The 27,846-nt window shown below is 45.4% G+C and overlaps 1 protein-coding gene across 1 annotated transcript in view; it reads right to left on the minus strand.

Annotated features, from left to right (window-relative positions):
* Positions 1 to 27,846, minus strand: part of Kif26b (kinesin family member 26B) — a 403,437-nt gene that overhangs the window by 22,977 nt on the left and 352,614 nt on the right. The window contains 1 exon segment of the mRNA XM_038349915.1: positions 21,205 to 21,370. Coding sequence (XP_038205843.1) covers positions 21,205 to 21,370 — 166 coding nt within the window.

Consider the following 27,846-nt stretch of genomic DNA (forward strand, 5'->3'; position numbering starts at 1 on the left):
GAGCTGCTCAACACATTGCACACTTTGTGCAGAGACCTTCCACCGTTTATTTAGAAGGCCATTCCTTCTCACAGGTGTTAAGAAAATTGCCGCCCAGTGACGGCCATGGCGTAGAACCTAAGTTACTCTACAGATCGTAACTCTCCGTTCTGCTCAGGAAACCACCCATTCCACAGCTCTAGCACCCAGGCGCCACATCAGAAATTTGAAAGAGAATCCACACGCTCAGAATCAGTACATAGAGAGCCTACCAACTCCAGGATACAGTCGTGCATCGAGATTGAAAAGTATTAATTGAACAATAAGGCAACAGAGTTGAAAAGATTCTTGGAGAGGGGGGCATTGCCTGTACTAACAAAAGGATCGCCATGGTGAGGGGTGAGAGGCTTCATGCGGCGATGTCTTTTAACTTGGGAGGACTTACCACCTTCCCAGGGCAGTCTGGAGATTTTCAGACAGCCTTAATTATTAAAAATCTCTTCCTTATATTAAACTTCAATCTTTATAGCATCAACCGAGGGTCACTATCTCTGCCCTCTAGGATTGTACAGGGTAAGAACAAACTCATTGTTCACACGGGCTTGCTTTTCACATTTTCAGAGGTATTTATCATGCCTTCCCCAAGTGTTCTGTTGCTTAGGAACATTCAGTTTTCTTTCTATTGCTCTTTCAGATGTTTGGTTGGTCACTGGTGCTCACAGTAACCCCTCCCTATCACCCAAGTGCGCGCGCGTGCGCGCGTGCGTGCGTGCGTGCGTGCGTGCGTGCGTGCGTGTGTGTGTGTGTGTGTGTGTGTGTGTGTGTTTACATGTGCAGTGAGTATAGAAACCAGAGGTTCATGGTGTTTTCCTCACTGTCATGCCTTTGCAGCAAGCACTTTATTGACTGAGCCACACTCCCCTGCCTGAGTGCGTGTGTGCGTGTGTGTGTGTGAGTGTGTGTGTGTGACTGTGTTAGTGTGGGGAGGGTGGGTGCCCGAGTGGTGCTGGCATGGAGCACAGGCTACACAGGCACTAGCAAAGCACTCCTCCACTGAACTAAGGCCCAAAGGCCCACAAATGCCTTTTCTATGAAGTCAGCCTTGGAAGGCTTTCAGGAGATCATATGACATTCAGGGTTGGAATGAGCTGTGTCTTGTTTTCCCAGTCTGGTTCCTGACAAATGCCCTTTGAAGCACTTAGTTTAGGGATGTGGTCATAGGGGGCATCCTGCTGCCATAAAGCCCACTACTTTCTCCACATTTTTCCCTACAATCTACTTTCACTTTTTCCCTAAGCAGTGTGGAGTGGGGTCTTACTGAGGTTCCTAGCGAACAGTGCCACTGGGTATGTTTTCACACGCTCACTGGCCATTTGCGCAGCTTCCACAGAGAAGCTGCCTTTAAAGTTCTTTGTCCATCGTTTAGTTGCTTTTGTTGTTGTGTTTTGGGACGGCTTTATAAGTTCTGAATATTAACAGGGTGTCTCTATGTAGTCATGGCTGGCCTGAAACTCGTTATGCAGACCAGGCTGGCCTTGAAATCATAGAGATCACCTGCTTCTGCCCCCTGAGTGCTGGGATTAAAGGTGTGCACCACCATGCCTGGCCCTCCCTGAAAAAATTTTCTTCTCATTCTGTGCATTGTTTTCAACCTCTTGGCAGTATCTTCTGATGTGCAAGCAACTCTTCATTGTTATGTAACATGTTTCCAGACTCAGATTTTAATTTTTGTACTTATGCCTCAAAATCCTTCCAATATGTGGTTTATTTTGCTCAAGACACTTGTCCAGTACGGTCTTTGTTATTTGTAAGCCACTCCCAGACTCTAGCCGAGGAACATGAAAGGCCATTTTCCACACATGGGCCATGGGGTTTCCTGGCTGCATCCCTTCTGAGATCAAATAGAACTTATTTCAGGAGGTAATGAGGACAACGCTTGCTGGGATGCCTTCTGGGTATCACGTGTGGTTTAGAAAAACACGATCCCATAGTTCTCACAAGATGGACCAGCTTCACCGGCACGAAGAACAGGCTTCAGTAATTGGAAGGAAAAAGGAAATTGGGTTGCAGACTGGTTTCTGCCACAGGTACAAGTCTGAGGTAAGGTGACCACAGACGGCCACTCACACACTTTAATAACTTCGTGGAGAGTCTGTGAAACCTCAGTGAGGAGTGACAGAAAGGAATGACACATCTAAAACATGTCTTGTATGATAAGATTACATTTCCCTGGGGTTCAACTTCTGTTCGGACATAAGGTAGGCTGTTGTTGCGTGAGTTTTACATTTTACTAAAATCGGGGAGCAAGTAGTCATTGTTTCTGGGCTGGGACTCTATCATCGCGGCAGAGAACTTGCCTAGCACACACGAGGCCCTGTTTCACCCACAGAACCTAAAGTAAGTTACTCGCTTTTATAGTGCAGAATAAATGCGATCTGAGTTCAGGATGGCAGCCACCCTCTTTTCTTCTTTCCAGAGGCGGGAATAGAACCTGGGACCGTACACATGCTCAGCCAGGGCTCAGCCTCTGCTCTTCCCTCCCAGACCCCCTGAGAAAGCCTTCATGGGCCAGTCTCCCAAAGACCTGCTGACAGGGAGTCACAGGTTAGGGGTTAACCACACCTTCCTTCCTGGGGCTCTTTCTTTTGGGGATCAGGGGTTGGGCTGAAGAGAGAGAACTGGAAAGGGAGGTTGGTTTCTCAATTCAAACTCAATGCTTTCCCATAGTGCCATGAAGGGCACTCCATGGGCTGACAGATGTCCCAGATACCATAGAGGATGCCAGCTTCTGATAGAAGGAGGACAGAGGTCTATTCTTGCCACATCCAGACCCAGCATAGGGTCTAACAGAGTTCTTCCTATAAACATTCAAATAAGTATCTAATGGTTAAACTTATCCATCAGAAGAGGCCTTTGTCTCATGAAACTCCCTAAGTCCACAATTTCTAAGACAGTGGGTCTCAATCCGTGGTCTCTACCCTCACAGGAGTTGCATATCAGATATTTGTGTTATGATTCATAACATTAGCAAAATTACAGTTGTGAAGTAGCCATGAAATTTTATGGTTGGGGGCCACAACAACATGAGGAGCTGTATTAAAGGGGCGCAGCCTTAGGAAGGCTGAGAACTACTGATCTAAGATATCTTTATGCCTTTTCTCCCCTTGTTGCCCACAGGAGCCAGCGTCACAACAGAACCAAAGCAGATATTCCTGAACTGGGACTCCAGGGACCGCCTCCCACAAAGCTCAGTCTCTCACGTGCAGTGGTAGAATGGCTCTTCCAGCCTCCAGAGCAAGCTGGCCGGCTTGGGTCCACACACGTCACAGTCCTTGATGGCATATTACAGGAGAGACATCTGCACCAAGGCTTTACTCTTGAGGAATGTGTGCAACAGCATCCTCAGAGAGAAACCAACAGACCACTGTCGTGGCTTCAATCCGATAGCAAGATTCCTGTCAGCTCACCAAGCCCATTGTCAGGGGGTTATGTTATGATCATGCTATGACCACTAAAAAAGCCGGTTGGTATAGTCTAACACCTCTGGCATAGAGAATAGGTGTATGTGCCAGAAAGGGCGACAAGTATCACCCTGGCTTTGGGTGAAGTGTAAGCAAAGGGAGCAGCCACCTGTGTGGTGGGATTTGGGATTTAAAACTTTTTAAAAAACTTACATGGCTGTGTGAGTATATGCCATGCGTGTGCAGCACCCACAGAGGCCAGATGAAGGTGCTGGATTCCTGGAGCTGGATTTACAGGAGGTTTTAAGCCACCTGATGTGGGTACTGGGAACTGAACTCAGGTCCTTTGGAAGAGCAGCAAGCAAGCACTCTTAACTGCTGAGCTCTCTCTTCAGCCCCTGGTGGGATTTTGGAACACCTTGTTCAAAAGCTCCAAAGGGAGCTTAGTCCCTTGCACTGGCACACAGAATGCCGTGCTTAGACACATAGGTAATTTTGGAGACATTAGTTCAACGACATACAATGATAACCGGAGATACCGTAGACGCTCTATCTGTCCTGGAAAGACAAACACGTGTGAGACAGACAGGACTCCAGTAGGCAGCCCGTGTGTCCTGATATGCCAGAGTCTTGGTTTTGTGCTGATCATCTTGTATTTCATTTGCTTATGGGATCCTAGATTTCTTACTTAAAAAAATAAAATAAACCATTATAACTCCCAGACTGTGGTGTGGGCAGACCTTCTGGCCCTCTCTTCTCAGCTTGGCAGACACACATGGAAAGGGTGTGCATAGCATACAGGAGGTCACACTTTACAGTACTAGTTCTGCTAAACTAAGAATCGTCTTCTGATGAGCGTCTTCCTAACTGATACACTCAAGTAATTCATAACTGTGCCGAGACGCAATTCTACACAGAGAACTATGAGCTTTAGTTGTGACAATTTATTAGATTCCATCAGAATGCAACTGAATAGCAAAATGTCTATGAGGAAGCTTGGTTGGAGCTTGTTGTCCCCATTTTATCAAGGGAGCACACAGTTCTTTTTTTGTTTCCTGTCATTGGTTGGATTTGAAAAAAAATATTTGTGATTTTAAAGAACAAAACCGAATAGCATAAAATTGCTGAGAGCTTTAGCATCAACCAAACAAAGAAGTCTTCATGGCTCAATTTGAGTGTTCAAGTTTTAGAAACAAGTCATCTAAATTAGAATTGAATTTTGTCCAAACTGAATTGTAATCTGCAATCAAGGGCTCAATAATTGAAAGAGGAAAGCCTCGGGTTTTGAGGCTGGTCATGAATTGCAATTATTAAAAACAAAACCTGTAAACAGAGGACCCTGTGATATGGAGGACAAGTGTTCAAGCCGCATAAAAGATTCAAAGTGAGAAAATCTGTAGTTCTTTTTTATTTTCTGGGAACTGATGTATATTTTTTCCCTGCTTGAAAAATACATCCCATTGAAACAAACATTATAGATTGTGGGGCACACAAATTCCTAATTACTTTTAGCTAAACTGTGATAGTCTGCCAAGAGAAAGGGAAGCTGCAATTATCAAACTACACAGATAATTTTGTATGTTATCACATTTTAAAAAAAATCTATATTTTAAGGTCTCAAGTTAAGAGTTGAAAACACTCAGTGTTAAGGATAACACTACTGTCGTGGGATTTGCATTAATTACCTTTGAGGGACGATAACAAATATACTGTAATCATCTCAGAGCAGAAAGGTTCATTTGAGCTCACAGTTTCAGAGGTTTCAGCCCACAATCCATTAATGTTGGTAAGGTCAAATATGGTGGAAAGGGTGTGTGGGTGAGCAAGGTTCATCACCCTTTGGGAGCCAGGAAGCAACAGACAGTGACAGGAGGCAGAATCCCCAAACCCCCTTCAAGGGCACTCCCCAGTGACCCGACTTCCTCCCATTAGGCCCACCTGGAAAAGGTCCCACATTAGCACTGTGGCCTGGGGCCAAGCCTTCCACACATGGATCTTTCAGGGACATGAGTGAACAGAATCATGCAAAATCCAAGCCAGATAAGACCAAGGCATATCAAAGTGCATAAAGCTATAGCTGGAGTAATTCTCCTTATTTTCTTTAACATTCAGGGAGGCAATCAAGAAGTTTGAACTGTTTTTCTTTAGTGTGCAGAGATATTTTTCATTTCGTAAGAATGTTTGAGAGTTTTGCACTTCACCTTGGCCAACAGGCTCAGGAGTGTAGCACAATTAATAAAAATCCAGAGACAGAAATTTGGATTCAACCTGAAGGTCAGAGAAGCAAAACACCCAGTCATTGGCTCTTACCTCGACCTCAGTCTGATCTGGCCGATCCTATCTCCAGGAATCTCAGAATGAGACTGTATGAGAACTGTCTCCTCCCGTTTTATATTCCTCTCTAGGGCTGGGATTAAAGGCGTGCACCACTAGTGCCCGGTTTCTATGGTGAACTAGTGTGGCTACTGGGATTAAAGGTGTGTGTCCCCACTGCATGGTCTGTAGGGCTGATCAGTGGGGCTGTTTTACTCTCTGAACTTCAGGCAAGCTTTATTTACTAAAATACAAATGAAATATTACAGAGGAGTGGCGAGAGTAAATTCCGAGAGGATGGACTGTTTCAGGGGGCTCACTAGGGTTTCTAAGTTTGTGAGAAAATACTTTAAAATGTTAAGTGGCACGGAACATCCTTTTCGTTCTGATAACAATCAATTATACCGTCCCCTTATTCAGAAGGAAGAGAGCACGTAAGTGACAGAGACAAAGAGTGATGTGCTGCTTGGGTCCTACAGAGCCCTCTCCAAGCACAGGGACACAAGGCAGAGAGCTGTTAAAACCATATTAAATGCATTGTTGAGTTTGCAAAAGAGTAAGACAAGCTCAGTCAAAGACGCAATTGAGGTCGGGGACTCGGGGGAAGCAGAGTAGCAACAGGGACCTTCACCAGGGGTGGGGCTGGTATGTGAAGCAGGAGACAGAGCCCCAGACCTTCAGCAAATGGTCTCACATATTGAGAACATGATCTTCTTGAAACAACAAACAAACGAACAAACAACCCAGCACTAGGGACAAGAAGTTGCCGTAAGAATTCAGAACCTTGATCTGAATCATAGGCAGCCTGATCATCTGGAGTCTCAGGTCCTGGGTGGTCCAAACTATTTCAAGCTGATAGTACAATTTAGACTACCCTTAACTGGCACCGCGTAGAATAGATACAAACACTCTGTAAAGTCCACCCTCCCTATCCAGGTCTCACGAATAAAATGCCCATGCCAAGGAGCAGTCCCCAGACAAAAATAAACACACGAAGATTGGAGGCGCCATGAAACAGAAGCAGCGGGAAACGCAGATGGCAGACGAGATGCACACATGGATTTCAAGTAAACAACGAAGGGTTGATTAGCGTCTTCAAGGCAATTAAGATGCTCAGAGAAATAAACAACAACAAATTGACCAGGAATGACCAATTTCTGCTTTGGGCTATGTTTAAGAGGGCAGAACTGGGTTTAGCCTTTAACTTTAAATAACTAGACAGCCAGACAAACTATAAGAAAAAGGGGGGGGGGGTGACATGGGGATTGAATAACAGGTAACATCTGTGTGAACAAAAGTTCTCAGAACGGTTGCACCTTCCTACAGAAGCCTCCTAAAGAGCTCGTTGACGGATCAGATCTTTAACGCTGTTGGAACGCTGCAGGTCCAGGGCCTGGTTATAATTTATCTCAGGCTATCTTTAGCTCCCTAAAGAGCCATTCCTTACCCACTTCTGTGTTGTAACTAACATCCCATGGCTAACAGATTCAAAGCCTTTTGAAATGCACTAGCTAAAGAAAATCCTGGTTTCCACCATCCAAAAGGCTATGAGTTTTCAGATAGCATCTGAGGCCTCCAGCTGAGATTTCTCAACCTTTCTTTAAGTGCCTATTAAATGTTCCCACCCAAGTGTTTAGAAAGTGTTTTGATTTATGACTTTCTTTGAGCAGTTACTATAAAAACTTCATGAAACTGCTTCCACATTGGAAAACAAATCTGTGTTCATGGCCATTCATATCTGGCTTCAGAATAAACTACCTCTTATCCTCCGAGTTGAGAGTTGTGGCGTTTGTGTCGACATCTGAAAGTAGAGAACTCATACTGAGACAGCAGCAGCAGCAGCGAGCCATCGCTGTATAACACTCCACTCACAGGCCATGGAGCATTAGTATCAACCTCCGGGATGCATCACCTCCCCTGATCCAGCCCTTGACTTTCTCTTCTCCTGGACCCAGCTCTGTGACAGGGCCCTTAAAGCCTTCTCTAACTACATGCAACGTCTCTCCTCTCGTCTGTATCCGCTCCCAGCTCTTCTCTTCAGTAAGGCCTCTTTGAACACTTCCAACTCTGTTACCCTTCTGTTACCATTCTGTAACACACACATGCACACAGATGTATGATGAGTCATTGTGACCCAAGAGTTCATAACAATAATAAAGCCAAGAATAAGAGGACCTATGATTGCCAATGACCAGTCAATCAGGTAGGACAGTAGTATAAGTGAATAAAAGCCAAAGAAACTGGTTCAGCGTGAGAACTTGCTGTTACCAACTAGATTCTGACCATGTGGAAAGTGGCAAGTGTGTCTAAGCTTCTGAGAGTGTGCTTGTTGCATGGAGACACTAATCACTATATTACTGGGGAGCTTTTTGGTTCAGCCCAGATCTTCACACACAAGAAAAAGCCAGCCAAGCCTCAGAAAGACATACAGTCAGGCATTCCTAGGAGCCAACAGGGCACGGATACATGTGTATAAGCAGGCAGAGTGGGAAGACCTGCGGACCCACGGGGCATCAGACAGAGAGAGCGTGACAGGGTGTTGCTTTCATCACGAGGCACATCTATCTGGTTGGTTCACATCTGTTACTAAAGACACAGAGTTTAAGATACAGTTTGGCCAAATGAGTCAAACCAATTGGGAACCCGAGGGAGAGGCTGTCGTTATCATGATGAGTTCATAGGCTTGGGGACTGAGCAATGTCAACAAACAAGTGAAACGCAGCATGAGTGGCTGTGAGGTGCCTACAGAGATGACGTGGCTGTGACAAGGTAGACAGTCTGTTCTGGAACATACTGGGAGAGATGATCTCTGAGAAGACTTCGTAGAGGAGATGGTTCCCAGGTAGGCCATGGGGAACATGAAGGAATATACATTAAAAAAAATCGTGCATGTGTTTGAGGGCATGTGTGTGGAGGCCAGTGAACAACCTCTATTGTCACACCTCAGGAGCTGTCAACCCCCCCCCCCCCGTGTGTGTGTGTGTGTATGTGTGTGTAAAACACAGTCTCTCATTGGTCTGGAACTCACCAAGTAGGTGGACATACTGAACTCTCAGAAAGGCTGGCATGTCAGGGTGATGGAGGAGAGTTATCTGTCTATGTTTCTTTCATTGGTTAATTAATAAAGAAAACTGCCTTGGCCCTTTAAGAACAAAAAATTAGGTAGGTGGAGTAGACAGAACAGAATTGTGGGAACAAGGAAGTAGAGTTGGGGAGACGCTTCAGGCAGTCCCGTGGTGAGTCTCCATGCTGCTGCTCTCCGAGATGGACGCAGGTTAAGATCTCTCCTGGTAAGCCACAACTCGTGGTGCTACCCAGATTACTAATATGGGTTAAAGCAAGATGTGAAAATTAACCAATAAGAGGCTGAAACTATGGGCCAGGCAGTGTTTTAAAAGAATACAGTTTCCGTGTAATTATTTCGGGTGAAAAGCTAGCCGGCAGCCGGGTGGCGGGACGCAGCCCCGCTTCACACTACAGATTGGCGCCCAACGTGGGGCTAAATCCACTTAAAAACCTTGCCCGCTTGGGATCGAAAAGAAAGTACTCTGAGACCATGCCAATGGCTCACTGCTCCCTTCCTGCACCTGGACAGATGGCGAAATCAGGCTTAGGCGAGCGGGACAACATTTGCGGATTCCTGCCGCCATAGAGAGAGAGGTGTTTTCAGACTGCGCGGTGCTCTGCGTGTCAGATTTGGCTGTAACTTGGATAAAAAGAGTTTCTGTGCTGCACGCTCAGTCTCAAAATTAAACTGCTGAGTGCGGCTCCAATGTCGACTGCTGTGTGCCTAAAACTGTGTGCGGCTCAGGGGCACCAAATGACTGAGGCAGGAGCGGCTTTGGCTCTGCTCCGCCACGCTGAACTGTGCTGACCTCAGGCAGGTCTATCGCAATTACCATAATAACAGCGCAGTTAAGGTTTAGACTTGGCTGTAAACCGGAGGTATTACCTCTACCTGGCGCAACTTAAGTTTTTAAAAAATGGTTAACCTTTTAAAAAGTGCTCCTGGATATTAAAAAATTACAGATTCACAATAAAAAAGATTCAGACATAAAAGGCCTTTAAATGGCTCACGTAGGCTTAAAAGAAAAAAAATATAAAAAAGTTAATGCCTTAAAAAAAAAAAAGTTAAAGTCTTTAAAGAGACAGAGTACAGATAGTTATAGATTAAAAAAAATAAAGTGATAGAGTAAAAATAAGCCACGTAAAAATAAAAAATTCACAGAGAGTCTGGATTATGTATTTTGTTGTGTTTTCTTTGATTTTTTTGACTGTAAAGGAGCTAAGTACAGAGAGACATTTCATTATATGGGCTGCCAGGCTAGACCAAAATGGACATCTTAACGGTATGACTTCAGGATTTAGATCTAAGAACATGATGCTTTAAAAAAGAGTTTCTTCTTTTGTTTTCACAGAGGACGAGACTCTGTGGATTGCTTCTATCCCAATATGGTATGATAGACCACGCCCTCCTAAAAGGTTGCTGTAAACATCTTCAAAAAATTACTTCACTCAACTGCCAACTGAGAGGAACCTAGCACACAGGTTATACCATAAAAGACCTAAATAACAACGCCCCCACTCAGCAAAAAACAGTTTGGAGAGAAATAACTGCGCCCACATTCCCAAATATTGTTTATAAATGTTCTTTTACATTTAAAGGGGGATATGATATAGATATAAATAATTTACATTGGTATAGATTTTAAGGTCAATTTGTTATATGTATATGTATTTCTGATCTTGATTAAGCTATTGTGATTGTAGTTCATTTTAAAAAATGTAATGTATAATTAAAAAATATAGGTTGTTAATGGATAATCATTGATAATAGTCAAGCTTATAGTCATGTTAATTAGATTTTCTAGATATGTAGAGATATATTTCAGTTAGATAGACATTCTTCATATCTTTCAAAGACTACAAAATATGACATTTAATGTTTTAATAACTTAGGGTTTTTCATGACAATGAGACACGTCTGCTCCTGACAGCACCAATCTACTTCAAGAGAAAGATGGGCATCAAAGAGGCTACTTATGGAGTTTGTTAGCCATTTGGGCAAAAAACTGCTCTTGGCTGGACTGTTCCATAAACTGGACACAAAAAACCCACAGAGAGAGGACTGCTAAACTTGCCTAAAGGTGAGATGGTCTCTCGGGGTTCCTGATTCGTGAAAGAGTCTGCGAGACGTTCTACAGGACACAGCAGAAAATGACTAAACTGTCTTTGAAATTTTTCTGCTTCATGGAAATGTCTGCTGGATACTGTGGGCCTGAAGCCCAAAGATGGATGCCCCAACGGTACAGAGGAACTTTGGGTGACTGTCCAGGCAGCGAGTTGTCTCTGTCATTTCTAGAGTTTTATAAGTTACTTATTTCTTGTTTACTTAGGTAGCATTATATCCTTCTGGAGTCTTTGATGGAGTTAAAAAATAAATAGATAGTTATAGCTTTCCTTAGTTATGATAAAAGATAAAATAGATTTAAATATTGTAACTGTAATACTTGCTTGTTAACTGTTTTGTTATATATAATTTTGCTATGTTAAAGTTAAAGCCTTTCTTTTTTGTTTAAACAGAAAAAGGGGAAATGATGGAGGAGAGTTATCTGTCTATGTTTCTTTCATTGGTTAATTAATAAAGAAAACTGCCTTGGCCCTTTAAGAACAAAAAATTAGGTAGGTGGAGTAGACAGAACAGAATTGTGGGAACAAGGAAGTAGAGTTGGGGAGACGCTTCAGGCAGTCGCGTGGTGAGTCTCCATGCTGCTGCTCTCCGAGATGGACGCAGGTTAAGATCTCTCCTGGTAAGCCACAACTCGTGGTGCTACCCAGATTACTAAATATGGGTTAAAGCAAGATGTGAAAATTAACCAATAAGAGGCTGAAACTATGGGCCAGGCAGTGTTTTAAAAGAATACAGTTTCCGTGTAATTATTTCGGGTGAAAAGCTAGCCGGCAGCCGGGTGGCGGGACGCAGCCCCGCCGCTTCACACTACATCAGGGCACTAAACTGGAGGATGTATGCTTATAAATGGGGACCGCCAAACTGAGAAATCACTTCCTGAAAATTTATATTGACTCTGCTTGTCAGCAGCAGTAAGAAAGAAGAGACACAAAAGCCATAACACCTGGGCCACAGCTCTAAAAGGTTGAATGGACAACATCAGGTGTCTTCAGGCCACTGCTCCTCAAACCTGTAATGGGTTCCCTGAACCCATCTCTGTCCCACGAGGTCTCTATTGTGCCAGAAGGAAACTGAGCTTTGCTTTGGTTAAAGCACCATGAGCTACATTAGACAACTTAGTACTATTTAACGGTTCCCATGAATAAATCTATTTGAAGATTATTCAATTACACCACAGAATGAATTATCACCTCATTTGCATGGACCAAAAAAAAATCTATTAATGCTCAATTGAGCCTGAACCAGTTGCGAAACAGGTGAGAATTTATGGTTGGATACTCTGATTGAAGCTCAATTAATGCTCAAGACAGTTTCTTAATGAATTAAGGCCTGACTCATTTGTATGCTCCATCCCTTCCAATGCCTAATTGTGCCTAAATCAAGCTATCCTTGAGTAACCACAGAGCCCTCGGGGTGCCTAAGGGCATTTTGGGCTCCTCTGTGCACTGGCCTGGACTAACCCCAAGACATCCTCCTTCAGCTGTTTGCTTTCTGTAATGAACAGGACTTGTGGTGTGACGATTCGTTATCATTAAAGATAACAATAAGCTGTGGGCTTGGAGTCTCATTTAGCTCAGCATTTATCACGGTGGGTACCAGCCAAGCTGTCCATCAGTACAGCACATGGCAGAACAGCTGTGGAGGGCTCAGGCTCTGAAGGATGGGTGGTGGGGAGACAGGGAAACACGATTAAGCACCAGTAGTAGCAGTAGGTAGGTAAGGAGAGAGAGGGCGGCTTAGCCACATCACCTGAGGCTGCAGATTGCCATGGCTCCTTCCTTCCTCCTACATCCCTCCTTCCCTTTGTGCAGACTAGGGGCTGGTGTGCACACGATTATCTTGTATCATACTCGGGGGGTTCACGTCTGGCCCCCTGTACGAGTTCTCAGTGCCCCTCCTGTTACCGAGACCTAGTGAATACTTTTGAATGGAGAAGTGATAGAAATGAATAAGTGGGTTAAAATAAAATTTGTACTTAGGCTCCACATTTCTCCACATAGGGCATATGGGCTGAGGGCTCCAATGTAATGAAAGGAATTTATAATCTACTTGGCCAAAAGAGAGGCCTGCTTTACCCGCTAGAGTGGATAGAATGGGGCCAGCTGAACCCGGATCACTGCAGAATATGCTTACACGGTGGGTGGCCTTTACAACTATAAAACAGACGTTCTCAAAGGGCCTCCTAGACATCTTATCCATGGGATCTAATTTTGTTCCACAAGGGGAGAACACAAGAATGAAATCCTAGCTAGGCTGTGGTGGCACATGCCTTTAATCCCAGTACTAGGGAGGCAGAGGCAGACAGATCTCTGAGAATTTGAGGCCAGCCTAATCTATAGAGTGAGTTCCAGGGCAGCCAAAGATACACTGAAAACCCTGTCTTCAAAAAAACTGCTTTTTTTATATCATGAAATCCTGATTTCAAGGTGAAGGATGAGGATTGAAACGGTTCCTAAGTACCAGCCGTGGTGCTGGCATCTGTGTTCCCTGTCTTTACCTGCGTGTGGCTCTGCCAGCCCAGGTGGCATCGTCTCTTTCGGAAACCACACCTGGCCCCTCCACCCCATTTCTTGGGAGCTCAGAGTAAAGAAAGTGGACAAATTCCAGTAGTGAGAGTGACTGTCTGATTTGGCACCTGGAGCAGTTCCCAGAGCTTCTCCTGTCAAGTTGGAGGCTTGAGAAAGCTCATTAGTGTGGGCATGGCGAACCTGGCATCATCCACATCTCCTGTACACAGCCATATGCAGGCCAAACTTCAGGACCCAGAGGACAATAACCTCGCTGACTGACCAGTGCCTGGGAACTTCTCAGGAATCCTCAGAGACACTGCCATCCCCGGGAAGGAAACCCACAATTGTGGTCCTGTCTGTCAGCTGTGGGCAGCACCCAACTCTCCAGTTTGGGAAGTGGACCCTCTTTCTTGCTGAAGCCCCAAGGCAAAGCAGGAGGGTGGTGTGGTGGAGGTACCATGGGGTTATGCGGCTTTATTCCTGATGGGGGTGTGAGGAGGTGAGACTGGCTAAGTTCCTTCATAGCTAGTGCTAAGTGGGGCACTCAGGCCACTGGGCCCCACTGCAGAGTTTCAGAGCCTGTTTTCCCTGCACACAAGCTCTGGGTCAAGGGCATCTTACTGAACGTGGCTTTGTGTGTGTGTGTGTGTGTGTGTGTGTGTGTGTGTGTGTTGTAGGTCGTCACTAGGGGTTGAGTTAGACCTGCTCATGCTAATCAAGCCCTCTCTCCCCCTCTGTCATTCTTACTCTTTATTTTGAGACAGCATCTAATACTAACTGTCCCAGGCTGGCCTTGAAGTTGCAATCCCCCCTGCATTCACCTCTAGAAAGATGGATTGCAGGCCTGTACTATTAGGTTCCGCTCTTAACACTGTCATGGGACATTGGATTGATCCTGGATTTATGGCGTGGGTCTGGAATGAAGGACTTCTTTTCCTTTTCTTCTGGATTTCATGTTCCACTTCACCGCTGGCACCTTGCCACCAGTCTCAGCTAGGCCATCATAGAAGCAGGTGAGGTCAAGGAAGCCATACGGATGCAACACTGGACTCTCCAGCCCCTCCCAGTCCCTATCTCACTCATAAACCTCTAAACTCAGGCTGTATGAACACATGATCCACGGGCATTTCAGATCTGTTGACAAATATCCACTGCGTATCAATACCTTCCAGACACCATATTAGGTAGCAGGGACACACAGGGAGTCAGTGACATAGCTGTATTACCTACCAGCTGTGCGAACTTGAATAAGGAACTCAACCTCACTGTGCCTCAGTTTCCCAGCTTTGGCTATAAGATTGATGGTTGAGGTCACAGCCATAAACTGACACCCATGAAGCATTCGTAATAGCCTTAACGCATAGTAAGAGGTACCATCACTGTGCTCTCATTAGAAACATGGAGAGCCAATTTATTCTCCGTGCTAACTGCCTGCCACGTAGCTGAAAAGCCAGAAAATAAGTATTGGAAACAATTTTCCTCCTCCTTCCTCTGATCCAGCAGTTCGTAAATTAGCTTCTATTCCCTTTGAAAGGTTGGAGAGGGGGAAATCCTACTCTTGTTTCTTCTGCCTCTTTACTCACGGAAGTGAGAGGAGTCTGACTACTGGGATGGTAAGTGTGGACTCAGGAATGTGCCGCTCAGGCTCTACCCATCGGTCTCCTACCTCTAGAACCCACCCTGCCTTCCTCTCTGGACTAGCATGGCTGTCTGGAGAAGGGACCCAATGATTCTGGCCTGAGTCTGAGTACCGGGTGGGGGGCTCTATGAAGGGGGAGAGCTCCCTCTGTTCTGCTAGGACTGGCAGGATATAGGGTTTCAATTCCTAGTCCACCCTTGAATCCATTGCCAGTTGACTTGGAATCTGGAAGGAAGAAACTTCCACTGGTAACTTCAGAAGTTAAGCTAAGGGAAGGTAAGGTTGGAGTGCAAAGGGAAACGAAGAAGTCTCCCGGCTCCCATCTGGTCCTCGAGCCATTGTGCTTCGGTATCTAAGAGCAGCTAGTGGGCAATGGGCAGAGAAAAGAATCACCTGTGATGGCTTTGCTGCCCAGAGGTTCCGGCCACACTGGGGGCCCGACACTCTGCTCCTAGTTCAGGAGACAGTTCTCCAGAACAGGAAGGATGAGGCCAAACTTGGGCCATAACACTGATGATGGAATCCAGGCTGCAGTCGGGTACAGCCTCACATCACATCATTTCTCTCCTAATGACTTGCTCGCAACAAGCTGGGGGAGTTAATCAACAGACAATTGCTGCCTGCACTGTTAGAAAATAATAACCGTCTCTGTAAATTCTGTAATGAACTATGAAAATACCACCGGCCAGGGAAGAGGCAAGGAGGGAGGAATAAAAGAGAGTGGCATGTTGAAAAATCTCATAAAAAAAAAAAACAAACTTCTTTCTGTGTCCCAGAGATGCTCTGAGCTCACTCTCCTTGCTTCCTAACAGTCATTAAAATGTATAAAAATGAATGTTTTTAAAGCAGCAATACCAAGAATTATCACTGCTGTGGTTGCCCTGGCAACCTGAGACTTTGGTTATTTTATTTCTAAACAGGGAATGCTATAAACTGGTATCCGGAGTTTGTGCAAATAGTTCTAAATTGACGTTCTCCCCGTAATCAGGAGGAGATAATCCAGCATTAATGTGCACTTAGAGGAGGTTAAAAACGCACATGTGCGCGCTCTCAACACAAAGATCCTTACACGGAGCTTCTCCCCAATTTCATGCTATCTCGAGTCAATCTTCCACATGACATTCTTTTGCATTTTTTTTTCTCCCTGGCAAATATCTATTTAATTTTATGGTACCTGTAAGTAATCTACATTCAAATCCACAGGACCAGGACTGCGGGACACCAGGGGAACAGAATGTCGTGGCTACCAGCAGTTCAGGACACTTCTCCCAGTTTCCCACACCTCTACCAGTTCTGAGGAAGCAGAGAAGCCCACATCTACCCAGACACTGGAGGGATGAGTGATGAGGATTTTAAGGCCAGGTGGGGAACCGTCTGTGCACTGCCCGTACCCTGTGAGGCCCAAACTGCAGACCTGCAGCCGCACCTGGCGTCTCCAGGTATCTGCGCCCCACTGCCTTCCAAATGAGGAGACATTAACAGTTTAGAAAAACTTGGCTCCCCCACCGCCTGAGTCACTGACTGGAGTTTGTTTCTAGTGTTGCCTGCTGGTCTGAGTGCAGAGCTGTGCTCAGGTGCTCCCGTGTCCTCAAGATAATGTTGATCCTTACCCCACTAGAGCCTGAGGAGGCAAATCTTCCCCCCACAGCCTGCACAAGGAAGCTCTAGTACATCAGTGAGACAGAGACTTCTGGAAGTAGATGCTGCCTGGGGGTGTTTTGCTTATGGTTTGATGTTTGAGATTAGAGACTGGCCCCGATGCGTTCAAGCTTGTGGAGCCATTCAACCCTAAAGAGCGAAGAGGAGCAAGCCTGCTGCCGGAGCCCAGAGCTTACTAGCCACTGCCATGAATAAATGGGGGATCTCAGGCCCGCAGCAGCACAATACAACCTGCAATGGGGGCGGGGTGACGTAAAGTGGCTGTGTGGCACCATTTCCCAAGGTGCCAGAGAAGAGCAGCAGAAATAGACACAGCCTGAGAGGGTCAGAACTCCAAGAACCTCCCACACAGACTGTAACTCTCTCAGGACAGAGACAAGACTGCTGAGTGACCCTCTAGGCCTCTAGTGGGTTTTCACCTGTGGGTCACGACCCCTTTAAGGATGACGGACCCTTTCACAGAGCCACCCAAGATCATCAGAAAGCATAGATTTTTCATTACAATTCATAATAGTAGCAGCACTATGGTTATGAAGTAGCAACAAAAATAATTTTATGGTTGGGATCGCTACAACATGAGGCATTGTATAAAAGGGTCACAGCATCGGGAAGGTTGAGAACCACTAGTCTAGGCCCACACAGGAGTTCTCCTCCGACAACCCTAACCTTCTTCTCATTACCCAGTCAACAAGCAACTCGGTCCTCCTTCCCTTCACAAATATTCCAGTTGCCAACCATGAAGGAATTGTGAGAAAAAAAAAAAAAAACTCTTGTCTCTTTACCAGTCATTTCTCATGAAAAGCTTCGTCATTTTGCAGAAGCACAAGTGCGCGAGTTTGGCTTCTGTGAGGTCTGTACAAGCCCTTGCTCGTATCGGATTGTGAGGCTTATTAAAGAGATGGTTCTCCAATGCAGTACCACTCACAAAAGGAGTCAACAGGCTTTCGGGACTTGCGGGACCACTATGTGAAGGATGTGCTAACTTGGGGCTGGTATCCACCCCAAGACAACATCAAAAAGGGACCAAGCTCCCTCCTAGGGAACTGCCTTGTGATTAGAGGTTTTGAGTCGCTAGAAAGGTCTGGGATCCTCCAAAGGGCTGGGGACGTCCAAGAGTGAACACATAGGACACCGGGTTGCAAGCATGAGAATTTATGCCGGATACCTCTGCTCCCCGCCCCCCTCCATCCGTGGTGGAGATTTCTAGCTGCTCGCTGTGCAGGAAGTGCTGAGGAATAGCAAACAAGTATAACAATGAGCCTGCAAGGGAAAATTTGCAAATGTGGCTGTCAGAAACCTCAAAGCGAGGACAGGTTTTCCCTGGGTGTGAGACTCTCTGAAGTTAGGAGAGAGGAATTTGGTGCTTTCTGTCATTGAGAACTGACTAGGGGGTGGGGGCCCTTGCTGATCCTCCCTGCCACCCCCACACGCTTTTCTCAAAGTGGTCACCAATTTAGGGTTGATAAATGAATGGCAGGTACTGGATTGGCCAGGCAGCCTGTGCTGAGTAGTGGCTGAGGCGGAGCACTCACTCCACACCTGCCCCTGCCATCTGCAAAGGCAACAACATCTGCAGAGTCAGAAGCACCCAGGGCAACATCTAGGGTGCGCTGTGGGAGTACCCAGGATGGGTAACAATCCCAGCTCACTTTCCTTCCGGCTCGCTCACATGACAAGTGTCCAGTCAAATGATGAAGAGAAACGGAGACAGGCTGGAGCCCCTCCGTGCACATTCCAGTTAATTTCCCAGAAGCAAGCACAAGTACGCGACTTCTGAGTAGCGTTGTCTAGGGTGACAGATGAAGAGAAGTGGGGGTTTGTGTTTTGGAGAGGATGGGGGAGGGCAAAGAATATGAAATTTGATTTTCTGGGATTTTTTCCCCACTGAAAGTGAACGGAACACTAGGAAACCATGCAGCTAAGAAAGATCCCATTGCCTGGGAAGCCAAGGCAAAGACAAGGCTTGATGCCCAGAAAGGTTAGTTGGCTAACATAACGTGGCAAAGCACGACCTAGGAGGGCGGTGGTCTGACAAAGGGAATGTGGACCATCCTGCTGGGCTGAATGCCCCACTGTGCAGAGGCAGCCTATAGATATCAGGCTGAGTTTGGTGTGGTCTCAACTGCCAAGGTCTTCCAAACTAGGAAAAGCCAGACAGTTTGATCTCGTCATCAGTTGCCTGGCAGATTTGAGTAAATCTTCATCTTACCTTCCTTTGTTCTGGGAGAGAACAGTAGCTAGTTGATTAATCAGTTTGCAGAAGACATTCCAGAACGACCAATAGTAAATCTATACTGTGGCTGAGAATCCAAGAAAAATGTCAGAGCAAGAGACTTGCAAAGTGTATGCACATAACAGTCATTATGGACCAAAGGATGGCAGGACAAATGCCCCAGTCCTTAGACGGCTGGCCAAGCCACCATGCTTCCTGACACCACGCAGTGGGCAGCCCAGCAAGCTCTCGGTGATTTGTGAGACAGGACCAGGGTCACTGATGGAAGCTTGTGTCCACAGCTAATGGCTTTTAGGGTCAGGGAAGAACTCCATGACAAGCTAATCATGTAGAACGCACATTAGGTTAAGTCTGTGTTTACAGACAAATATAAGAAACATTTTGCTTATCACCTGTGTGGCCAAAATATTGGGAAAGGGACTCCTGGAAGCAAGCAGGAGGAAGTCGGGAGAGGCTGGTGACATTCTATCACAGCCTATCCGATTCTCCCAAGAGGCAGGGGGTTGACCCTAAGGACCAACTGATGCTAACAATATGTTTAATCTAACAAGAGACCCTGAGCTAGTAATAAAAACAACTCACTCCGCTTCCCTAGTTGTTTACAGTAGAACTGAACTGCAGCCAGAAAGAAGTTACTTTACTTAATCAAAAAAATTTCATATGATTACATTTACCCAGCCCTCCCACCATCAGCTCAACAGTTTGAACGGATAAATATTTATTGAAATCATAAAGGTATTCCACTCTTCAGGACTAAAATAGGAGTGATTGACTAGCCCGCCAGTGACCGCATAACAAGGTGGCATTTGGAACTATATCTGCATGATGACCCAGGAAATTATCAGGTTCAAAGACATGATTCTCATTTAATGAAAGCCAACCAAGTCCCATATTCTTTTTGTCTTTGGAGGATCTTCAGCCTCAATAGTTTAAACCACAATAACCTTTTGCTTTGCCAAGTCCTCAACCTTCTGGGCTATTTCACAGCAGAAATCATAGAAAATGAAATGATAAGCCCTTACCTTGATGTATTTCTCTTATAGGAAATGTTCCTTTCGAGGGCGAAGAATGTTACTTTGGGGCTTATCTATCTGGGATACAAAATCTCAAGAAGGATACAGCTAGGATTCTAACTACCAGGTAAGCCCTGGAAGACATCCAGAATGCTCCTCCTGGTGGGGTCTGTGATCAACTTGGAGCAGAGGAAAGGAGAAGGCAAGGACTTTTCTTGAACGTTAGGCACTATGAGGACACCCTAACTCTCCTCTTCCTCCCATAGCAGTAATTTGCATTTCAAGAATTTTATTGATTAAACAAAATACCTCCTACATATTTACTCATGGCAACTCTACAAGACAAATCTTGTCTCCACTTTAATCTGATAACATGGAGCTAAACTATTGACTGACCGCCATTGGTCATTGGGGACAGCCTTGTTGATTCTGATTTTCGCCCATGTTGGTTGCCTTATTTCCCTGTGGTGTATACAGAATACAGAGGCAGAACCCTCATTTAAGATGAGTAGAAGGTCCTATAACTAGTAAGATACACAGCTGAGCTGGGCATTGTCGTGGGGGTAAGTAAGGGCCTGTGTTAACTCATGACATGACATGTTCAGGGCTATACCAGAAATGGAAGAAGCTCTGAACTTATCTTCCTGGGCGGTAGCTGGTGAAAAGGGAAGGATCGCGTGTATATGGGAGTGAACCATTTGCATGGGATGAGGCATGGTAACTCCCCCAGGCTTTTAAAGCTTTCCTAAGTAGGGGCTATCAGATGACATACAGGATGCCTGTAGTACCCATGCAATAATAAATAGGTCATACTTAACTAAAAGGTATGGTTTACCTGAAATACAAATCTAATGAGTAAGTTGTACTCTTATGTGTGGCTTTAGCCGGCTGACCCATTCCTCTTTTGGTCATTGCTTGCAAACACCATGGGACAGACACACTGATGTGATGCTTCCAGAAACCCAGAAAGGGTAATCACAAACTGGAGGCCTCTGTTGGTGTACTATGACTGTGCTGAGTTGAGCATTTGCCACACTTTGGCCGTTTGGAAGACGACACATTATGCCATCATTAGCTAAAGCAGGGTCTCTGTCATTGGACTCAGAAGCCCGTCCAGGCTGCCCCTTAGCTTTCCCCTCTCCCAGAGTATCCCTCCTGCAGAACCCACTCCACGTACACCACCTTGCTGCTCAGTGAGAGAGTCACTTCTTGTACGGGATGTGTTTGCTGCCATTGACCAAGAGCCAGATGATGACGTTGCCCAGAGCAGACAGCGAGAGGCACAGCCCTGAGCCTCCTTCTCGATTTTTGCTGAGCGCTTTCACACAGCTGCCCAGATCGATGAGATGCAGGCGGCTGCGACCTCCAGACACTGGCACGGGGAAGAAGACAAGAGGGAAAAAGAGAGAGTGGGTAAGTTCAGGTCTGCACATTTTGTCTTCTTTGTGTAACTCTTTGGGAATCTTGGGGAAGGGAAAAGATTGACATTTGGTGACAGAAACAATTCAAGCTGGGGTTTCAAACAGAATCAGCGCTCTTAAATTCTGTCCACCACATGCCATACACCGTCTAAAACCTACTGTCACTTATTTGACCAATAAAGGAATGTGCCCTGTAGATCAGATGCATCACTGAAGGAGGGAAGGGCCTTTCCCCACTGACCTCCGAATAACAGTTCTGAAAACAGTTTACCAAGTTAAAATCTGAGCAGCTCACGAGTGATTATCTACCCTAGTTTGTCATTGTCAGGTAGCCAACCTAAGGCTCAGCCAGGAATCAGGTTGGTAACCCCAGCAGAAATCTGGAAGATGTAAGATCCAGGTGCAGAGACAGGAAGGACCCAGCTATCTGCTGAGTGCCTGCCAACCGCCAGGTGCACAGACATCCATCTCATTCAGTTCGCACACAAAATCATCCGACACTATCATCCTCTTCCTGTAACTGAGAAAAGTAAAGCTCAGAAGAGTTCGAATCTCCCTCCTGAATTCTGGCTGCGATGAAGTAACCGGGACCAGGCGAGGTCTTGTATCCAAAGCAACCAAAAATAAACAGAATGTATAAAATAGTTGGTTTTAAGACACCAGACATTAAACAGGGGAAGAGCGACTCCTGAGATGCACAAAACAAAGCAAACACTCCTGGTCTCAGCTAACTGTGCTGAGAGAGTTCCCCGGGCTCAGGACAAAGAGCCCAGGTCGAACCTGGAGGATCCACTGAGCTCAAGAGAGATAGAATCCAACTTCTAGGGAAACCAAGGCAGCAGCCATGCGCAGGACAGGACACTAGAAAGGCAAGGCCTGAGGAATTTGCAGACAGTCTCTGGATTCAGCTGAGTGCTCAGCAGCAGATGCACGTGAGAAAGTGCTAATGAAAGCCTGGGAGTGCCTGTTCCCAATACCCAGAAAACCTGATAGTTCATGTGCAAAGATAAATAGGCATAAAAAGAAGCAGGTAGACAATCCCCACCATGGAGAAGTATTTGGAATAAACCCCAAAGCATAGCTATTAGAATCCACAGAGAAGGTGATGGAAAACAGTCACTGTGTCAATGTTCAAAGGCTTAAATACAGACATGGCCACCCTGGGTTGAATAACAAGATCTGTCTCCATTAAAATAAAAGTGTATATAACAATCTCTAAGAGATTAAAACAAAGGTAAAATTGTGTCTGGGAGTTTACGGCAGGTTACACATTAACGCAGGAAAGATTAATAAATTTGATAATATATCAATATAAATCTTCAAAATGAAATGGAGAAAAACATAAAAGCACACAACAAAAAAACACACACACAGAACACACACACACACACACACACACACACACAGAGAGAGAGACAGAGAGAGAGAGAGAGAGAGAGAGAGAGAGAGAGAGAGAGAGAGAGAGAGAGAGAGAGAGAGAGAGAGAGAGAGAGAGAGAGAGAGAGCAATGGTAGGAAATTAAAAGGGCTACAGAACAAGCTCAGCTGTCTAAAATACACATGGTTGGATTTCCAAAGCATGGTACAGATGCAATATTTGAATAAATAATGGTCCAAACTTTCCCCAAATGATGGAAACTATCAACCTACAAATCTAAAAAGCTCAGTCAGCCCCAAGGACAAGAAAAATGAGCAAATCCAATGAAGTAAGTGATCATTGCGCTACTCAGAGCAGAAGGAGCAGAGAAAACAGCCCAAGGAGCAAAACCACATTTCATACACGGGAATAAAGGTAAGTACGATGGCCAATTTCTCCTCAGAGATAAGTCAGAAGACAGCACAGTGACATTTTCAAAAACCTAAAAATTGTCAAATGAGCAGTCAACATCTGGATTAAGCATCATTCCAAAGCAAAGGGGGAGAAAAAGGACACTTTTTCCCCATGAGGTGGGGCTGGAGAGGTGGCCTGTTGGGTAAGAACACTTGCCATGCAAATAGGAGGGCCCGAATTTGAATCCTTGGCAGTCACATAAGAAACCAGGCATGGCTATGAAAGCCTGTATGCACTGTAGGGTGGCGGGGTGCTGGGGGGGAGAGGCGAGTAGCACCTAGAAGCTCTCTGACCAGCCAGACTAACTGAAACAGTGAGCTCAGGGTCACTGAGAAAGACCCTGTCTCAAGGGAGCAAGGCAAAGGGCAACAGAGGAAGAGGTGACATGTTCCTTTGGCACGCGCGCGTGCGTGCGCGCGCACACACACACCCACGCGCGCACGCGCACGCACACACACACACACACACACACACATATACATGTCTGGGTACCTCAACACCTGCAGGAAGAACTCAGAGACCACTCATGGTGCCTTTCACTGACATGCCTGCTGCAGGGGGTGAACATTCCAGGAAGGGCAGCACAGCCCTTCAACGTATCCAGCTCGGTGCCACACTTTAGGCAGGAAGGAAGTTCATTTTGCCTATTTTCAACTGTCCCCTGGGGCAACCCCTTAAAAGGAAGGCCGCATTACCTCTCCTCTATCTTGTTTCAGATCATGCAAGATTGGCTCATGGCAGTGATGTGCGAGGGGAATGGTTATTTTTAAACAAAACACCATCTGTATTTTTTGCAGCCCGATTATACAGACAAGAGTGGCTTAGGTATTCCTCACGCATCTCAGATAAAAGGGCAAAGACAGGGACCAATTTGGACTTCCAGACTTAATAGTCCATTTGATGTAATGGAATAAAATGTATAATGCACACGTAGTAACACAGAACCCAGAGAACAAAAGGTGGCTTAGATGGTGCTGGAGAGCTTTATAAAACACCTGTAATTACCTGCATGAGTCAGGACGAGAGGCGCCCTCACACAATGGAGAAAGCTGCTCTCCAGCCTATACCCACAGGTGTTTGGGTGGCCAGAGAATCTGATTTGCACAAATGGTACTTAATCTAGACCGGTGCGAAGTCAGTGGGCACGGGCTGTTTGCTAGCGTTGAGTGTCTCCACCACTGCAAGCAGCCAGGGAGACAGGAATTCCACAAGGACTAAGCAAAAGGGGTGGTAATTTGTACAGGCAAGAAGCAGGTTCTTTATCCACTTCTCAGATTTCTGAGACCAAGGACACAGGAGTTAAAGGAATGTAGTTGAGTCTGTCTTGAGCAACTTCATTTTTTTTAAAAAAAAAAAAAAAAAGAGCCTCATGTATCCCAGGCTGGCCTTGAACTTGCTATATTTCTGAGAATAATTCTGAACTTCCGATGCCTCTATCTCGGCCTCCTATGTGCTGGGATCACAGACATGTGTCACTGCACACAGTTTATGTGCTGCTGGGGACCAAACTTCAGGCTTGGTGCATGCTAGGCAAACACTCTTCCAACTCAGTGACAGCCTCAGCTCGAAATTCCTTATAGTTTAAGTCTAGAGTTGGACCAAACCAAGTTCCCCACATGCTTTATTTTTCCTATAGGGAATAATTCTCCTACTACCACTCAATGCCGACATTATGCATAAATTGCACAGAAATTATAGATGAGAAAATTGAGATTGAGATCCACACATGCTAAAAAAAAAATTATCCATGATTTCATTGAAAATTAATCCTGAGTCAGAGGGAAACCCAAAGTGAACTCTAAAACACGCACAGCCCCCTAGTCATCTTGCGTCCAGGTGGCTTCCAGAGCAGCACTGGACTGGATGCACCCGGGACCTGCGAAGAACTACCGCCGCCTGCCTCCCATTCCCATGCCTTCTCATTGAATTGGGTTGGAGGGCAGCATGGGCACTGGGATTCACGTCGAAGTTCTCCAGACAACTGTGCTGCAAAGTCGAGGGACCACCATCTTCCCCCGGGCTGAGTTCGTCACCCTCTCCGTCGTCCAGTGAGACACTGACTGACAACCACAGAACGCCAAATGTGTGCGGCTGCTTTGTTAAGCACGTTGGTTTCTAAAGGACACACTGTCAATAGATTGGATATTTATGATACTGCATTTATTATAATTAAATATAAATAATACAGAAACCAATAAATATTATTTTGTAGGGAGTTTGAACATTCATATGTAAATTAAATTTAATGTTTTGGGAAGGCATTTTAAAGAAAAGATTCAAGTTAAATTAGATGTACGTGAGAAATTAGAGTTGGGGAAAAAACAAAAGGAGCCAGAAAAGGCAGGATCCAGTTGGCAACAAGTGGATCCTTTTAAAGTCTTGAATATCTTTGAAGAAATTAAAGTTAAAAAATGATTAAAATCAGCATGGTTCATGAAAGTTTAGAACTTAAGTGAAAACTCATCTCTAAGCACGTCCACATTGCATTGCCCCTGAGTATCCGTGAATAAATACACATCTGTTAGGTATCTGTTGATATGATTTCCCCCTCCTTAGCGGACTTTCTCTGTCTCATCTTCTGGTAGTGTAATGTATCCATAGCATCAAACAGACTACGAGGGTGGCTAGCACAACTCTGCTCGATATTTTAAAACAGAAGGTCAAAAGTTGTGTTTTGACTCAGTCTCATAGGTGTCTAGCTCATGGTCATCTGGCTCCAACATGAGGCAAGGCTGAACATAATGGTTGTAAGGATGTGTAAGAATGTTCACCTCATTGCAGCAGGAAACAAACACATAGAAAGACAATGGTCAAGATCTAGCCTCGAAAGCTACAGACCCCTGGCTTTTTAATGCTTCTTCCAATAAAGACCCCCACTTGGATTTCTACCACTTCTCAATTGGCTATTCAAATGTTGGCATCTATCGACGGCATATTAAACGGTTCATTAGGCCAGAGCCCTCTGGACCTAGCATCTCTGGAATAGCCCTTATACGCAACACTCAGGGGTATGCTTTTATCCCTTCATTCAAAACCAAACAAGCTGGTCTTGCTCTCTGAAACTAGCTGTACTAGATGGCAGAGGAAGTCAGGGTTTAAAATATGGTCCACAGTCCATTGCATGTAACACACAGGTACTGAGCACTGCCGTGTAGGTGCAGGACCAGCACCCAGAAGACCCCAGATGAAAAGCTGAGTCTTCAGTTCTCAGGAAGTACATAGCCTAGGAGCCCAGCAAGCCGCTCTGGGGTTCTAAGGAGAAAGAAAACTATTGCACAGAAAGAAGACTCTGGAAAGGTGCGGGAGGAGGCTTTTATGGAGAAAACGGGCTCAAGAACTCACTATGTCTTTCCCTTCTTCCATCCTGAGGGTGAGTAGTTCTGACATTGATGGTGGGAGAGATTAAATACGAGCATTAGAGTTAGTACTGTTGCTTCATAACTGACTCTGGTTAGGGAGCTGGGGAGTCCTGTAGGGTTGCAGCCATCTTCCTGTTCAGGGTTTTGCTGCTGGGGACAGTAGTGGGGGCTGTCATGGTTTGAAAGAAATGGTCCCCCCCAAAAGGAGTGGCACTATTAGGAGGGTGGCCTTGGAGAGTGGGTGTGGTCTTTGTTGGAGGAAGTGTCTCTCTGCGGGTGGGCTTTTGAGGTGTCTTTTGCCCAAGCTTCACTCAGTGGACTCTGAGACCACTTCCTGTTGCCTTCTGATCAAGATGTAGCCAGCACCATGTCTGCCTGCATGCTGCTCACTGTGATGATAATGAACTGAACCTCTGAAACTGGAAGGGAGCCACCTCAATCAATTGCTTCCTTATAAGAGTTGCCGTGGTCATGGTTTCTCTTTCATAGCAATAGAAACCCTGACTAAGACAGGGTTCACCCCCTTAGAAGCACATTTATAAGACAGATGATGGATCCATAGAACCGTTGTAACTACACAGCTCTGGGTTAGGCGTGGGTGACTGAGGTCATCATAACCTTTGTAAAGACCAGTGTTTGACCCCTATCAGAAAGCCAAGATGAGGAAAAACTGTCTGATTATTCTAGTGGCCAGATGAGTGCAGGTGCAGGTGCCTGTGTGGTACATTCATCATGTTCATGCGGCCAGCCTTGCCCAAGGCGATTTCCCAGGAGGAGAAGCAATGTGAATGAACTATATCAGAGGCCCAGTGTTAGCTATCAGTGGACGCTGGATGTTTACAAGCTTGTCATCAAAACATCACTACAAAGATGCTTTGGAATTATCTATTTTTATTAGTGGTATGTATGGTACATGTTATGAGAACAGTTAGGTGCAGGCTGTGGCATGTGTGGAATCATTTCTCCCCTTCCACCATGATTTCTGGGACGGGAATTCACGTCATGTTTATGTGGTAAAGCACTTTACCTGCTGAACCATCTCACCAGCCCATACACAAATGCTTTTAAAGATCATCTACGAAGAAGACAAGAAGACTGGTTTCACTGGCTCACTTGTGGAATATTTAACTATGAAAAAATGGTTACATTGCTTCTGGTGTAGAATATTTAACTCTGTGAAGGTGTGTTACATTTATTTCTGCTGCCTTTGCTAATGATGTAAAGATGTGTTACATTTC

Source organism: Arvicola amphibius, chromosome 12 (genome assembly GCF_903992535.2).
Source record: "Arvicola amphibius chromosome 12, mArvAmp1.2, whole genome shotgun sequence".
Taxonomy (NCBI): domain Eukaryota; kingdom Metazoa; phylum Chordata; class Mammalia; order Rodentia; family Cricetidae; genus Arvicola; species Arvicola amphibius.